Genomic DNA, 14,460 nt, shown 5'->3' with positions numbered 1-14,460 from the left:
ATATCTTGATCAACATTGTGACGTGCCTAAACCGTGGTCTTCAGCCTCGCCTCGTAGCCTTGCATGAAAGTGTGGGACTAAATTTCACTCCCAAGCACCCTCCATCAGCAGCGATTTCCCAGATAGTTGATTTCGAATGGTCCCAAAGCCGCAAGTTTTGTTACAAAATTGATGACACAATTTATGCTGGGATGAATTGAGCAGAATCTTCCTTGAGCTGAGGAAGCTTGGAGTCAGTAACTTACATCGCAGCGGGGAGTAAATATGGAATCGTTACGGCAAAGGGCCCTCTGGGGCAGCACGAGGGTATATGTGTGTTCAACACGACAGTCTTTGGGAGGCTATGCATGCCGGAGGAATCTCAGCCAAAGCACAACTCTGAAAGCCGCGAAATTGTCGAAAGGAAAGCCAAAGCCTCCAAAGCCTCAGAAGCCTCAGAAGCCCTCTCCCGCGACAACACCCAAGAAGCATAATGAATACAAGTCAGAAAAGCTCTCTTACATTAATGCTATCAAGTAGCTAATGTTATCAAAGGCCGCACACTCCCAAGTCTGCCATTTCGAAGCCCAGTCCTCAAACCTCGGCCGTCAAGCCCAATACGAATCCGAACCCTTTCAAGCACCGGATTATCCCCATGTTCTTCGGGGGAATCGCTCTAGCATGTTTCTCAGGTGGATTAGCATATCTGTATATCATGTTCAACCAGGAAGGAGATGGGCCGAGCAAGACAACACCTGATGAGCAAGAAGATGTCTCGAAACGGTACGATCAAATCGCGAGGACATTCGACGACACAGTAGACTCTACTGAGTCAATGATGGGCATATCTTCTCTGCGACAGAAACTAGTATCGCAGGCTGTAGGCGACGTCCTTGAAGTATCCATAGGGACAGGCCGGAATTTAGAATTCTACTCGTTCGATTTCAAGGGCTATCAAGGCGTGGGGAAGGTTGATGAAAAGGGACTTATCAAGAAAGGAAAGGTTAGGAGTCTCACGGCCGTGGATAAGAGTGGAGAGATGCTGGAGATTGCTCATGAGAAATTTGGGAAGATGTTTCCTGGCATTCTTGGGGTGAGATGGGTCATAGCCGATGCGGCTGAGAAAGGAGCGATTCCTGGACCGCCGAGAAGTGCTAGTGAGCGGAGTGGGAATCTGGAGAAGAAATACGATACTGTGGTGCAGACTATGGGTCTGTGCTCTGTGAGTGATCCGGTCGCGCTGTTGAGGAACCTAGGGGAGTGTGTGAAAGAGGATGAGGGGAGGATATTGCTTTTAGAGCATGGGAGAGGAAAGTGGGAATGGCTGAACAAGTACCTGGATAGGTCCGCTGAGGGTCATGCAAAGCTGTATGGATGTTGGTGGAATAGAGACATGCGGACAATTGTCGAGGAGAGCGGATTGGAGGTCGTCAAGATCGAGACGCCAAAATGGTGGCATGGCGGCACCACTTGGTGGATCGAATTGAAAAAGCCAAAGACTAAAGCAAGTCCCTCGGCCTCCCAAGCAAATGAGAAGACGAAGTCGGCTTTGCCAGAAGTTGAAGCAAACAGGAAGGAAGAGCCGGTGGCCAAATCAAAGAAGGGCTGGTGGTAGACCTTTCTAGCTGTAAAACAAGCGTATTCTAATGAATTGGTTCTTAGAAAAGCTTGTCAGCCAATAATATGTATTCATCGTAGAACTCTTCGTTCTGCTGTCCAATCCATGAGGCTATCTCACCACTAAGGTACGTATAAGTCACCAGTGCCGTCAAGTTACTACCATAACAATCTCTGTCAGGGCGAATTGCCAATTCATGAATAGATGCGAGTGTTCAACGAGCATAAAGGTGGTAAACAAGCGAGGGTGGATCGACCTCAGGTAAACAAAGCTCGCTTGCATGGTTTACGCCAAATTCCAAGGTGTTGGAAAAGCCACGACTTCGAAAAAGATGGAATTTAACAGCATTTACGAAGGAATCAAATCAAATGCTGGTGACTAAATAATGAACGCGAAAGAGAGTTGACCGCCTGAGTAACTCATTCCTCCTCCTCAGCCGCGTTCGCTGAGAGTGACTTTTTTTTTCCAATCGATTGCAGAGTTTGCAAGGAGCGAAGATTTGTTCAATTCAGCCGCTGAACTTAGTAGATCGAGCGGGTCAATTAGAATATATTCCTGAAGTCTTATACAACCTCTAGGGATCCTACAAAAGCGAGCTAGACAACCTAACACGATACTTGAGAGGGAATTCTGGATTACTCTAAAGTGTTGTATCCCAGTGTTTTACTAAAGTTTGCTCCCCTTCCTCAACTCATCCTCCAGTATCAAGCCAGGCACTCCCCCTCGACTCCCATCCATAGTAACACAATCATCGACGCACTCCGCCGGCCATTTCCACTTCTCCTTGAACTCCTCAGGACACTTGCCCTCCACGCAATCCACAATCCGATCGCCAATAACAGGCAGGAATTTATACCCATGGCCACTCCCTCCTGTTGCTAAGAATAGCCCTTCATAGTCAGGGTGATACGTGATGATGAAATCTCCATTCGGTGTATCCGTGTACCAGCAAATCTTGCTCTTGGTAAATGGCCGTTCGGCGAGTGAGGGGATCATTTCTCGCAGGGCTTTGCGACATGCTCTCTCGCCTTCTTGAGGAACCCAGAGGTTTGGGTCGTCGTGGGTAGTTTTAGGTAGCGAAACAGAGATTTTCTCAGATGGGTCATCTGGAGATGGTATTGACTTAGGATTCGAAAGCCCATACCCGTGCCGCGCTACTTTGAGAACCCGGTTTGAAGGAGGAATGATGAACATGCCTGTACTCATATTGAGTAATACAGGACACTTGGAGAGCTTCTCCTGCTCTTCTGCGGTGAGGTCAAGGTAGCAAAGTACTTGTCCAGTAGCCTGAGCGCGTCCTCGGAGATCAACCAGTTTCCCAGACCAAGCTCCTGTCGCTAGAATAACCAAATCCGCACTCTCTACCTTCCCAGATGCCAATTTGGCACCTGTAACTCTCCTGCCATCTTTGACAAGGGAGACTACCTCGCCCTGTTTGAAAACCACTCTCCCGGTAGCTTCGACTTTCTTCCTAAGCCAGAGCATACCAGCTTCGGCATCTGCCCATCCACTCCTCCGATTGATATATCCCCAATCCCCACTTCCTCCCCCGGCCCCAACAGCCTCTTCGATCTCAGCTCTTCGCTTGAATTCCTGCACGGCACCTTCATCACCAAGATCTTTCGCTATCCTAGCAACGTTATCCAGACTCCCCCTCACATACTCCTCTCCCTGCTCGCCCTTATTCGCTACTAACACCAATCCACTTTCCGTGTATCTGCCCTCCCCGCCGAGATCATTCGGTCCTTGCTGTCGCCAGATCTTCTGCGCTTCTTCTGCGAGAGCTGCGTATGCGGCGTCGTGGTAGTCGGCTCGGATTATGCGGGATGAGTCGATGGAGGAGCCGTCGGGAGAGGGGAAGGGAGAACGGTCGAGGAGGGTGATGCTTGTGTTTGCGAAGGAGGGACGGAGAGAGAGTGCGTATGCTGTGGATAGTCCGAATACACCGTGGCCTAGGATAAGGATAGATTTGGGGTGAGGAGATGCAGCCATTGTATGGAAATGTGCCAAGTGGAAGTAGAGAGATCACTTATGCAAGACTACCTGAGCCCAGGCTCAAAGAGGGGAGAGAATATTTAGACAGAGGGGAAAGAACAATGTCTGCGATGAATATCCAGAGAAAGGGGAAGAAACTTGCGAATATGACTCAAACCACAGATGTACCAAAGAAAATGAGCTGATGCCGATGGCAAAATACTTACCGTGCATGGTGGGTTGAGGGGTGGGGGAGTTGATATTCCGTTTGTGAGATAGCGGGCTGTTGGAAGTCGAGGAAAAGCGCCCCGAAAGATCTTGGCGCCAGGATGTCAAGCCCCGAATATGGTCCCGTGCCGGCGAAGAGCCGAACAACAACAACATTCGGTCGGGTATCGTTGAGACTCAAGATAGAGTCGGCCCTTGGGTAGCGAGTTTGGTTTCTCTGTCAAGAGGCTTGGATGTCACTTTCTGAAATCTGCAGATCTGGCAGTGTAGCGCTGTTCTCCTCCGATTTTTCTTTCTGTAGCAGGCTCACTTTCACGGCATCAGACTCGCCTAACCTGACCTCTTGTCACGAAGTAAACACGACACTGTGAAAACACAGATGAATCTCGGGAGCAAAGTAAAGTGAGCCGTTGCCATCTTCGATTTGATGGAGTTTGGGTAGAAACTCAATCAGCCAATTCTAGTTTCTACTACCACGAAGACCAAGCTTCGAATCGAGACAGTCTGAGGATAAGCCCTGAATTTCTCACCAATTTGTTGATTCTCTGAGCATGGAAGCTAATTATTCAACCGTTCCCTCAACATGTAATTATAGCCTGATCAACACTTAGTCATTACACGAATGTCTCTTCATATTCTTGATCTTACGACCTAATATGTCATGTAGATCTAACACACTCCCTGCCCTTTTTCCGTGGTCGCCTCCACCGCATAATCAAACAGCCCAAGTCATCATGACCTATCGAGCTTTCTGCTTTATCCTAGCTCGATTGTATCCTCGCTTCCCCTCCAGCAAGACAATCTTTTGAACGACATCCTGCGCTTAACATTGGAGACTCTCCATGAGCATTCGAGAGTGCTACTTCTGGATGGGATTTTCTGCCTCCGCTTCAGACGCAGGATGTTGGGATAGTAAGAGACGAGGCGGTCCATCCATTAACCTATACTGTATTTGCGGCAACGAAGTGGCCAGTTTAACTTCGATATATAGGGCGGCGAAGACAATGATTTTAAGGGCAAAAGGACCGAGGTTTTGCTGGTGGAGAGGGTGAGGGACCGAATGAGAAATGCGGAGTTAGTTGATGACGACGGGGGTTAGAAATGCTAAAGACATTTTTGACTTGGCTGGGGCTGGTAGAAAATATTGTGAAGTGAATGGTGAGTAGCAATTCCGGATTAGGAAAGACTCTTGAAAATCAGACTCTGGCTGTTTTCAATGTAACATATCCAATATGAACATTGAAACAAGTACACAGAGCTATAGGTAGGGTCCGACAGGATAGGACATAGGGGACTCCATCCAGAGCGATTAAGGACGTGGAGACTTGATGTCAGAAAGAGCATGTAAGCCTCAGATTTGTGCCAAGGAATAGGCTACAAACCGCAAAGAAATCTAAGAAGACGACCATGAAAAACGGTTAAAAGTAAGAAATTTCCCAAAGTTTTGTAGTTGAAGGTCTCCTGAAGGCAAGTAAGGATCCACACCGACTGAGGAGTTTCCTACGTGTACAGCCAGAAGACGAAGGATGTTCAAAGTAGAGGGCTTCTGCTAACTACGCATGGAGCTAAATAGCACTTGCTCTTGTGGTATTTCTAGAGTCGGGCTTCTGTGGTGTCAAGTTCAAGAGAAGGGGAATCTCGACGAAGAGAGCTTTGTCTGTTGACTGCGCTTATAGCTGAATCTCAGCTCTGCCTACTCTGGCGCAGCCTTGAAACTCTCACTTGATGTCCCGTACATGATTAGCTGAGCTTGCCATGACCATAAGGATCTGGTTTAGCAGTGGAAAGTAGTCTCATGCAGCGTTGTCTTCCAGAAAATATTTGATCGAGAGTCCTGATCTGCGATTAGGAGCTGAAAATTCTGCGAGCCGCCATGAATCTGGACGAAGCCGACCTCGGACGTGTAAATCATGATGAGTCCATCCTAACAGCTGTGAAAAATCAGGCTGTCATCGTCTCCACTTGGAGTCGAGTCGCTGATTTCAATGCAGAAGGCTGCAATTCGGACCATTCGATCAGCCTTGACTAACCCCACCGAGGGGTTGTTCTCGCATAATGGCGCAGCCTGGGGTGCCGTGACAACCAGGCTTTGAATATGCAAGCGGAGCCGGAATCGTGATTCCATCTCTCTGAGGTAGTACAGCCTCGTGAAAAGAAGACGTGGCTTTTGCAACCGTACTCAGCTGAGCCGAGGGTACTTCAAAGTCGTCAGACTCGGCCAAGACACTCAAAATGGCGCATAGAAGAAAAGGACGATCATAGTAGCCATTTCCCTTCGGATCCCAATCTCAAAGGCCAGCCTCATCTCATTGTGGATGTACTCGGTAACCAGGATGGCCAGAGCCTGACATGTGATGACGGCTAGCCGGTGAGCCAGCGCTTGTGGGCGGCCTACTGTAGCAGCCACCAGTTGAAGCGGACAATGGAATGGCCTCATCGCAACTTCATTGGCGTCACCACCTGCACCTCGAAACACATCCATTTTCAATCCAGACGGCGGGGTGTTGTAAAAAAATGTTGCCGTTAGGAACGATAAAGTGAGGGGTATTTATGGCATGACCTCGGAAGAGAGATAGAGTCTGCAATTGGATTTTCTTTGGTGGGGTAGGATGTCGCGATCTGGGCGACTAGTGGGTACCAATTTGGAGCCGCTGGATCGAAGATAAAGATGGGGTGGTGCAGGTGGTGGTGGTGGTGTTTTGCTGACACTCGGCGGTGGTTGGAGTTTCCGTTAGTGGATAGTGGAGAGTCGTCGCAATCTGTGGCCACGATATTAATAAGATGCCGTAAATAATAACACGATAAGTAAGAACAGCAAGAAAGGCCCGGATGAAAATCGGAATGGCCTCATGAAAGTTTCCCTCCTTCCGTATCCCTGGCCTCGTATCGTATCGCATCGCATATCGAGTCGAGTCAAGGAATGAATGGGTATTCTTCGTTTGCTGTTGCTGTTGCTGTGGCGCACTGCTGTTTTAGGCAACGCAGCCTTGAGGCTTTAGACTTTCGATAAAGTCTTCTTTGGTCTCGCTTTGGCGTTGGTTCGTCGGTATCGGGCTTGTCTCGCTGGGCCGGCAGGAAGCAGGGGAGGCAGGGGAGGCAGGGGAGGCAGGCAGGCAGGCTGGGGGATGAAAATGCTTGGGTTTGTGGTATCCCTGTCCATGTCTCATCAGCTCCTCCTTTCCTCCTTTCCTCCTTGCATCGGCATTATTATTGGGCATTGGATACGGAGTCCTGTCGCGGGCAGGCAGGCCAGGCATGGAGTTTGGGAGTGCAGCACTGTGAGTCATTATTCCCACCGCCTGTTCTCCTGCCCTCCCACAGGCTCTTACAGGCTCTCACAGCCCTGCCGCTCGCTACGCCTAGAAGTATGCGCTGCAATGCATAACATGCGCGGACTTATGCAGCCCGCTCGGCGCGCGCATTCTGTCATATCGTCCCCAGTCCATCCATACTTCTCAGCCTTCTCTTCATGCGTAGGTCAAAGAGTGATACTGTATGATACGGTATGGGATGATGTGTAGTGAGTTATCTTGACTTATCGCATCCGCAGTGTCGTGTTGCGAATCGAGTCAGGCACTCAGGCCGGCAAGCGCCTGGTTTGTCGCTACGGCCGTGGTCGGAATAAGGAATGTTCGAAGGCGAAGGCGAAAGCGTCGTAAAGGGGGTTCGATGTCGATGACAGGTGTTCTCTTTGTTCGAGAACGGAGGGAAGAGGGAAGAGGGGAGCATGAGCTTGACGGAGCACTTTCTCCCTCTTTTTCTTCGTGTTGTTTGTTGTCTGTAATCTCCCAGCCACAGGCACTGGGTATGGCAACATTCACGCTGTGTACAAGTATTGTTATCGAGGAGCGGTGGGAGTGAGTCGACATCGCACCGACATCATTGAATAACAAGATAAGGTTGGTGATCAGAGTTTGCCGTCATCGTCCTTCTTTCGCAGAGAAGTCGCGATGGTTTCTGGAAGATCTGGTCTTGTTTCTCGTTCCCCCCTTTTCTCCCCTATCGTTGCGCACTGGCACTGGCACTGGCACTGGTAATGCACTGCACTGCACTGCAACACCCTACCCTGCAAAGCTGTCCTGGTAATAACCCTGACGCGTTATCGCTCCTGCCGTTGGGATGCGACCGGGATCAGAGGGTTTCAGCGGCCTGATCCGGCACGCTGATTGGCCCAGGTGAATGCCAATTCGCACGCTAAGCACCCCGGCTCCAGAAAAGAAAGTGGCGCTAGGAGCAGGCTTGGCGGCCTGCACGCAACTGCCCTCCGCTTATAAAAAGAGCGCTTTCCCCCGAAGATTAGAGAGCCTTTTCGCGCGCGTTATCTGGGAAGTCGTCTATTTCGCAACAACCCCACCCCACCACAGTTTCTCCATCCCCATTTCCATCGCATCGCATCGCAACGAACAGCGCACAGTCTGCAGTGCCCTGCTCAATACATTCATTGATCTAGGCGATTCGATTCGAAATCCGAATTCCGCATCAAAGTACTGCGCTTGCGCCCGTTCGCGATCTCGAAATAGGAGATCCTCCGCAGCTACATTTCTCAGCCGCAAGAACAGGACAGGACAGGACCGGACGTCATCACATCCTCCCCTCCTCTCCACAATACTATACATAACCTTCCTCCTCTTAATATTGTTGTCGGTCGCAATCAATAGCGATCCGATCATCTCGTCGAGCAGCGCACTGTAGGGGAGACATTGATTTGTTCTTCTCCTCAAACGGTACGACTTCACCTTCCGACGTCAAGAACACAATCACCCCGCCCCTCCTTTGTCACCTCCTCCTCCTCCTCCTTTCATACTTCATCATCTCCTCACTCTCGACTTCGAGTCGCCATAAAACGATCTCGAACGTCATCGCTCCCCCACACTCTCGATCTGACATTTTCCTCTTCAGACCTGCTCCTCACTCTCGATCTATCAAATACAGAAGCGCATACCTTCAAGATGGATCAGATTCAGACACATCCTTCGAACGCCGCACAGGCCAAAACCTTCATCGCTCCGGGCTCTCTGTCATTCCCAGGTGGTGCTGGTGAACTGACTCCTCCATCCTCCGAGGCAGACAAGCAAAATGTTCAGAGACCAGGACAGATGAATGGTGGTGTACAGCAGGGTGCCCAAGGCCAGAACGGTAACGGGGTGACTCCTGCGACGCCTGCTGCGACCCCTGGTGCGACGACGACTGGCGTCAGTGGTATCGTTCCTACACTACAGTATGTATACCCCTTAAGCCTCGTCTTGAATACATGAGGCTTATCTTGCATGAAAAGAAACATCGTTGCCACGGTTAATCTCGATTGCCGACTGGACCTCAAGACGATCGCCCTTCATGCCAGAAACGCTGAATACAACCCAAAGGTACTTGCTGACTCTAGGCTTGCTATACCCTTTGTTCTTACTAACCTTCCCAGCGTTTCGCCGCCGTTATCATGCGTATTCGTGAGCCAAAGACAACTGCTTTGATCTTCGCATCGGGCAAGATGGTCGTCACCGGAGCCAAGTCTGAGGACGATTCCAAGCTTGCATCTCGCAAGTATGCTCGCATCATCCAAAAGCTTGGTTTCAACGCAAAGTTCACGGACTTCAAAATCCAGAACATCGTTGGCTCCTGCGACATCAAGTTCCCCATTCGTTTGGAAGGTCTTGCATCGCGCCATCACAATTTCAGCTCCTACGAGCCTGAGTTGTTCCCTGGTCTCATCTATCGTATGATCAAGCCGAAGATTGTGCTCCTCATCTTCGTTAGTGGCAAGATTGTCCTCACTGGTGCGAAAGTCCGTGAAGAGATTTATCAAGCCTTCGAGATGATCTACCCTGTGCTTCAAGGTTTGTTCTCTCACGCCGTATTTGGGCGGCTCAAACTAACCCTCTACAGATTTCAAGAAAGTCTGATCTGGCTATGCCACGATCTGCATCAGTGGTACGATCACTTGGCCTACACCCACCGCCATGTACCAACACCTCCCTCCCCAATACCAATTGTACAAGTATTGCCGATTTACGATATTACGAAACCATCCCCAAAAGCTTGCGCACTGGTGACAAGCACTGTCATTAAACACACACAGTCTTGCTTGATTCATCAGTTGCCAAAACAACTCACTGCATTGCACCGGCGTCTGGGGAAAAGAGTCGAGAAAGGCTCTCCATATTTGATTTTACTTTTAGCATGCTGCTTGTTTCTTGCAAAGAACATAGATTGCACACCCATAGGCGATGGCATGTGCGCCGGACGAAGATGCCGTCATAATTGCTCCTGGCCTTCACCGGTCCAGACATTTTTCTTCTCCTGAGCAGGCTGTTGTTGCATCAGGGGGATCTCAGGCGGGAAGCCTTCGCGCAGGGCAGCAACTCCGACTTACTTTTTGACGTCGTGCTGACCCCTTTTTTTCTTTTTTTTTTTTTTTTATATACACATCGTGTTGGCAGACCCTAGTGACCTCTTTTCCAAGGCGTACATGCGTGGCTTTAGGTAGCTGGCTTGTGCTGATGGTTTTGGGCTGTCGTCGAGGAAGTCGGCGAGTCTGCAATAGATAGACTAATTCACACGATAGATAATATTCTCTGCCTTCTCATTTGATGTGATGTGACTTGCCTCGAAACGATGAAATGTGCTAAATGTCTGCCTGTAAAGCACCTCGTGCTCATGGTGCAGCCATCCAGCCTTGCATGTACCAGTACCTAGCATCCTGAAAATATATGATCGTGTTCCAAGTCTCGCTGTCAGTACGGCTCCTTGTTGATATGCATGTCCTCTTGCTTACCTTGACTTACCTGATATAAGTAGTCTTGATCCAGAGCCCAACTCCACAATCCATTCCTTCCTCCCCGCTCACCAAAGTCCAAAACGAGGGAAAGCCTCGCATATTTATGTTCATCGCTCATGTGAAAAGTCGGTCTGCCCTCGTGGGCAGCTCCTCCGTTTTGAGTTGATATTGGGAGACTGGACGGACGGCTCCTCAAGCTTCTGATTGACTTATGGAAGACTGAATGGAAAATAAGGACTTAAACTTGAACTTGAAATTTAGAATGAACAGTGCGTTCTGCGAATACTACTTACTTTTCTCCTTCTTCTCCCTAGCGTTGGGAATCGAAAGATTGGTTGGTAGGTGAGTTAGTAATAGGAGGGTTCGGCGGCGAAGATTCACGAGTTGGGTTGAGCTGAGCGGGAAGAGGGTCGGACGGATGGATGATGATGGCAAGGGGGGCCAGTGAATGATTGGGTGCGTGGATGATTGAAGATGGTCAATCTTAAGTTAAGTGATGCTGGTTGGTTTATGATGTAGAGTGCGAGAGGGCGGGCAAGGTCAGTCAGTCATCGAGCAATGGGGAGCTGGAAGGGTACGAGCATGAGCATGAGCATGAGCATGAGCAGCGAGCGTCACAACAAAAGATTTCAGAGTTTCATGAGTGCAGTAAGAATAGTCATATGATAGTTCATAAGTGCTGATTTTGATTGTAAGGTTACATATATCTACATGATGAATCTTTCTGTTTGCTGCTGAAGATTGCTTGCTTGTTAGCTTGTTTGCTTGCTTGACATGTGAAAAGTGGTCAGTCATCATCATCAGAATCAGCAAACATATCCACAGCCCTAGGTCGCGCTCTCCTCTGCGGCCCTTGCCCCTGCGCCTGCGCCTGTTCCTGCGTTGTCTTGTCGGGCACTTGTTTCTTCTCATCTCGCTCACTGGCTACCGGTGCAGGATCAGGAGGTGGAGATGGCTCTGCTGGAGCAGAGTCTTCAATCATAGGTTCCCCATCAAGATCTTCCTCCATCGGCACGCCGTCAACGTCTTCATCGTCTTCTAGCATAGGCTCACCATCGACATCTTCATCTTTGTCCATGGGCTCCCCATCAACATCGTCGTCGTATGCAGTCCCACCATTTTCATCCCCCGCAGAATCAGAAAGAGTCTTAGCCTGTACCTCAACAGCCTTCCACTTCTTCGTTCCTTCCCTCCTCTCCCCCTCCTTTTCTTCCTCCTCCCTCTTCTTCGCTTCTATCTCCTCCTCCTTCGTCCTCGGCGGCTCATTAAACGCCTTGACAAACCCCTCCTGACTCTCAACAGGGAACACACACCATCCCTCCCAAAGACTGAGCACCATCCCCACACTCCTCTTCCATTTCTCGGCTTTCAACTTCCCCCATGACATCTTGCGCTCCATGCGTCCCAACTCTTCGAATGTGTGCCGAGACTTCAATGCGTTCTCGAAGAGTGAGCGGTACCGCCAGGCGTGGCGTACACCGGAGGTGGAGGAGGATGAAAGGATATCAGAGATGAGGTACAGACCAATGAGGGATGCAGCACTGGTGTCTTCCTCGTCATCTTCACCAGCTCCTTCTTTCTCGGCATCCCGCTCGGCTTTGTCTTTCCGTGACGTTGGATTCGCGGACGTGTATGCGAAAGGTTTGGAGATGTTAGATAAGATCATAGATACGACTTCGTCTGCGCCGCGACCAGCGTGAGATATGGCGAACGCTGTAACTCGCGCAACGTCGCCTTTGCGGAGCTTGCCAGTGCTTGTTGGGAGGCGTGAGAGAAGGTGTGTGAATTTGGCTTTCTCCAGGGGATTCAAGTAAGCTTTTCCATCATCCACAAGAGAACTTGGATCTGGCGGACCACCAGCGCCGTGATTCTGGTTCTGGCGTCTCGCTCCGCCTTCATCTCCGGATTCGTCGTCGTCCGAAGAGTTGTATTCAGAGTCTGAGACAAATTCGGAGAGTTGGGTAGTGTACTCGAAGGCCAGTGGCTGGTCTGGTGACTTCCATGCTGAGGATCCTTCGAAGAGCGGTAGGTATTTGCCTTGCCCACGTTTGGTCGTTGAGCCTGTGAGGACTTCCCACAGTCGCCAGCGGTACCATACACCACCCGTACTTCTGGGGTCCCAAATCCATGCCCACTTCTCATCCCGCTGCACATCAGGTCTACTCATCAGAAGAGCCTCGAATTCCGGGCCATGAGTGAGCAAATTCTCAATCACTTTGTGAATGAGCTTTAGCTCTTTAATATCTCGTGGAGCCTGAACTGGGACATGAAGTAAAGGGCCTCGGTTCATTTGCGGGGCTGGAGGTCCGTATGAAGTTGGAGGTGCAAATCCTCTTTGATGTGGAGGTGGAGCATGGCCTCTTCCCGCGGATGCAACATCTACTGCCTTTGCGCCGAATGGCTGTGAAGCTCCGGAACTTCCTAGAGCGGGAACACTTGTGGAGCTAGAGATTGCCGCTGAAGAGAGATGGCGATGGAGATTGAGATAGTACCCGTAGCCCAGATATCTGTTCTGCAGCCCATTGACAGCCGTATCAATATCATTTGCAGCTGTATCCTTCGCAAGCGTGACAATAGCAGACATGCTCTTTCTTTCTGTGTATACCACCGGTCCTGAAGGAGGCAGAATCCTAACAGAATCGACTTTCAGGTTCGCAGGCAATAATGCCTTAATAACAGCAGGAGATGTTCCAGGAGGGAGGGAAGCCAGTCTCAGGGTCGGCTTTGGAACAGCTCTCTCCTCCTCCCTTTCTGCCTCTCTCGCATCCTCGTAATCATCGTCATTGTTCAATGCCCTTTTCGGCGCCCTGTCGTCATTCTCATAATCATCAAAAGCCAACAATCCTCTATCGTCCCTCCTCTCCCCGCGTTGAAAGCCCTCATAAGTTCTCTTCTTTGCCAGACTCGGCGGTGGCGGTCCCAAACTCCCTACTCCACTCGGCGGCCCACCTCCTCTCTCCCTCTCTCCATATCCCCTTCCCATTGCAGGTCCACTCGGCGCGAAATGTCTCTTGGGCGCGCCCCCGCTGAACCCTCCTACTCCTCCTCCATATCTCTGCCCCTCATCGCGCCCGTATCCCGCCGCGCCTGCGGATGGCTCATCCTCGTCATCAAAGCTCTTTACGAAGTCCTCGTATACTGCTTTGGTCTCGGCTTCTTCTCGTAGACGTTTCGCTTCTTGCTCGGCTTTCTGGCGCTCGAAGAGAGACTTTTTGGAGGGGGCTTGGAGTTTGTTCTCTGCATGGTGGAACTCGACGATTTTCTTTTCGGAAGACATCGTTACATCGTCGCTGGGTACCGGGTCAGGACAGCTTCCATTCGAATAGAGCCTGGGGAATGTTCGTGTCTTTTGAAAGGTTGGTGATGGCCTGGTGTCTTAAGCTGGCAGTTGAGCACTGATGCGAAGAGCAGCGAATCGGCGCTGATTGGATGGTCGAAACAATGGGTCCAGGCACTGAGAAGCGAGCTCCATAACAACAAACTTCCATAGCGATCCATGTTCAATGTGCACCTAGGTACTTGGAAAATAGATTCCAGTACATCTTTGCAGTAGTACAGCTTTGCCCGGTAATTTCTGATCTCAAGAAAATTAGGGACGACATGTGACAGAAGACAACCTCAACAGGCTCAGTACTCTGAAAGGGCGTGAGCAAGAAGAATCGTTGGCCTCCAGATGGAAAGGCAAATACACACGATTGTCTGCAAAGTTTATTGTACCTACGAAAATCCTTGAGAATTGAAATTATATACATCTTGTATCAACATGAATCACAATAGAATCGTCAAGAGACAGATGCTAATTCAGTAAAGATGTACCTGGGCCCAGGCAAAGCATGCATTTACTAACTAATGAGCGACTTCATACGACATATATCCTTGGGGGCATTCA

General features: G+C 49.9%; 5 protein-coding genes across 5 annotated transcripts; 2 read left to right on the top strand and 3 right to left on the bottom strand.

The window, feature by feature from the left end:
• Positions 1 to 10: 10 nt before the first annotated feature.
• ONS95_012033 (uncharacterized protein) lies at positions 11 to 2,819 on the top strand. The gene is made up of 3 exons (XM_058505641.1): positions 11 to 482; positions 535 to 1,724; positions 1,802 to 2,819. Exons 1-2 carry the CDS (start codon positions 265 to 267, stop codon positions 1,592 to 1,594), a joined length of 1,278 nt encoding a protein of 425 aa, XP_058358163.1. The 5' UTR covers positions 11 to 264; the 3' UTR covers positions 1,595 to 1,724; positions 1,802 to 2,819.
• Positions 2,264 to 3,842, bottom strand: ONS95_012032 (uncharacterized protein; the record flags this gene model as incomplete). The annotated part of the gene is made up of 1 exon (XM_058505640.1): positions 2,264 to 3,842. Exon 1 carries the CDS (start codon positions 3,587 to 3,589, stop codon positions 2,264 to 2,266), a length of 1,326 nt encoding a protein of 441 aa, XP_058358162.1. The 5' UTR covers positions 3,590 to 3,842.
• A 2,929-nt stretch (positions 3,843 to 6,771) lies between these two features.
• ONS95_012031 (uncharacterized protein) lies at positions 6,772 to 7,086 on the bottom strand (the record flags this gene model as incomplete). The annotated part of the gene is made up of 1 exon (XM_058505639.1): positions 6,772 to 7,086. One exon carries the CDS (start codon positions 7,084 to 7,086, stop codon positions 6,772 to 6,774), a length of 315 nt encoding a protein of 104 aa, XP_058358161.1.
• A 1,016-nt stretch (positions 7,087 to 8,102) lies between these two features.
• SPT15 (TATA-box-binding protein) lies at positions 8,103 to 10,343 on the top strand. Its single transcript, XM_058505638.1, has 3 exons — positions 8,103 to 9,017; positions 9,075 to 9,162; positions 9,216 to 10,343. Exons 1-3 carry the CDS (start codon positions 8,749 to 8,751, stop codon positions 10,095 to 10,097), a joined length of 1,239 nt encoding a protein of 412 aa, XP_058358160.1. The 5' UTR covers positions 8,103 to 8,748; the 3' UTR covers positions 10,098 to 10,343.
• An 889-nt stretch (positions 10,344 to 11,232) lies between these two features.
• On the bottom strand, positions 11,233 to 14,108 carry ONS95_012029 (uncharacterized protein). Its single transcript, XM_058505637.1, has one exon. The coding sequence runs from the start codon at positions 13,846 to 13,848 to the stop codon at positions 11,359 to 11,361; it is 2,490 nt and encodes an 829-aa protein (XP_058358159.1). The 5' UTR covers positions 13,849 to 14,108; the 3' UTR covers positions 11,233 to 11,358.
• Between the last annotated feature and the right edge of the window lie 352 nt (positions 14,109 to 14,460).

The sequence above is a fragment of the Cadophora gregata genome (assembly GCF_030347475.1).
Source record: "Cadophora gregata isolate MNR1 chromosome Unknown scaffold_6, whole genome shotgun sequence".
NCBI lineage: Eukaryota > Fungi > Ascomycota > Leotiomycetes > Helotiales > Ploettnerulaceae > Cadophora > Cadophora gregata.
Note: the sequence above shows the minus strand (reverse complement) of the source record. Positions and strands in the feature narration are given on the sequence as shown.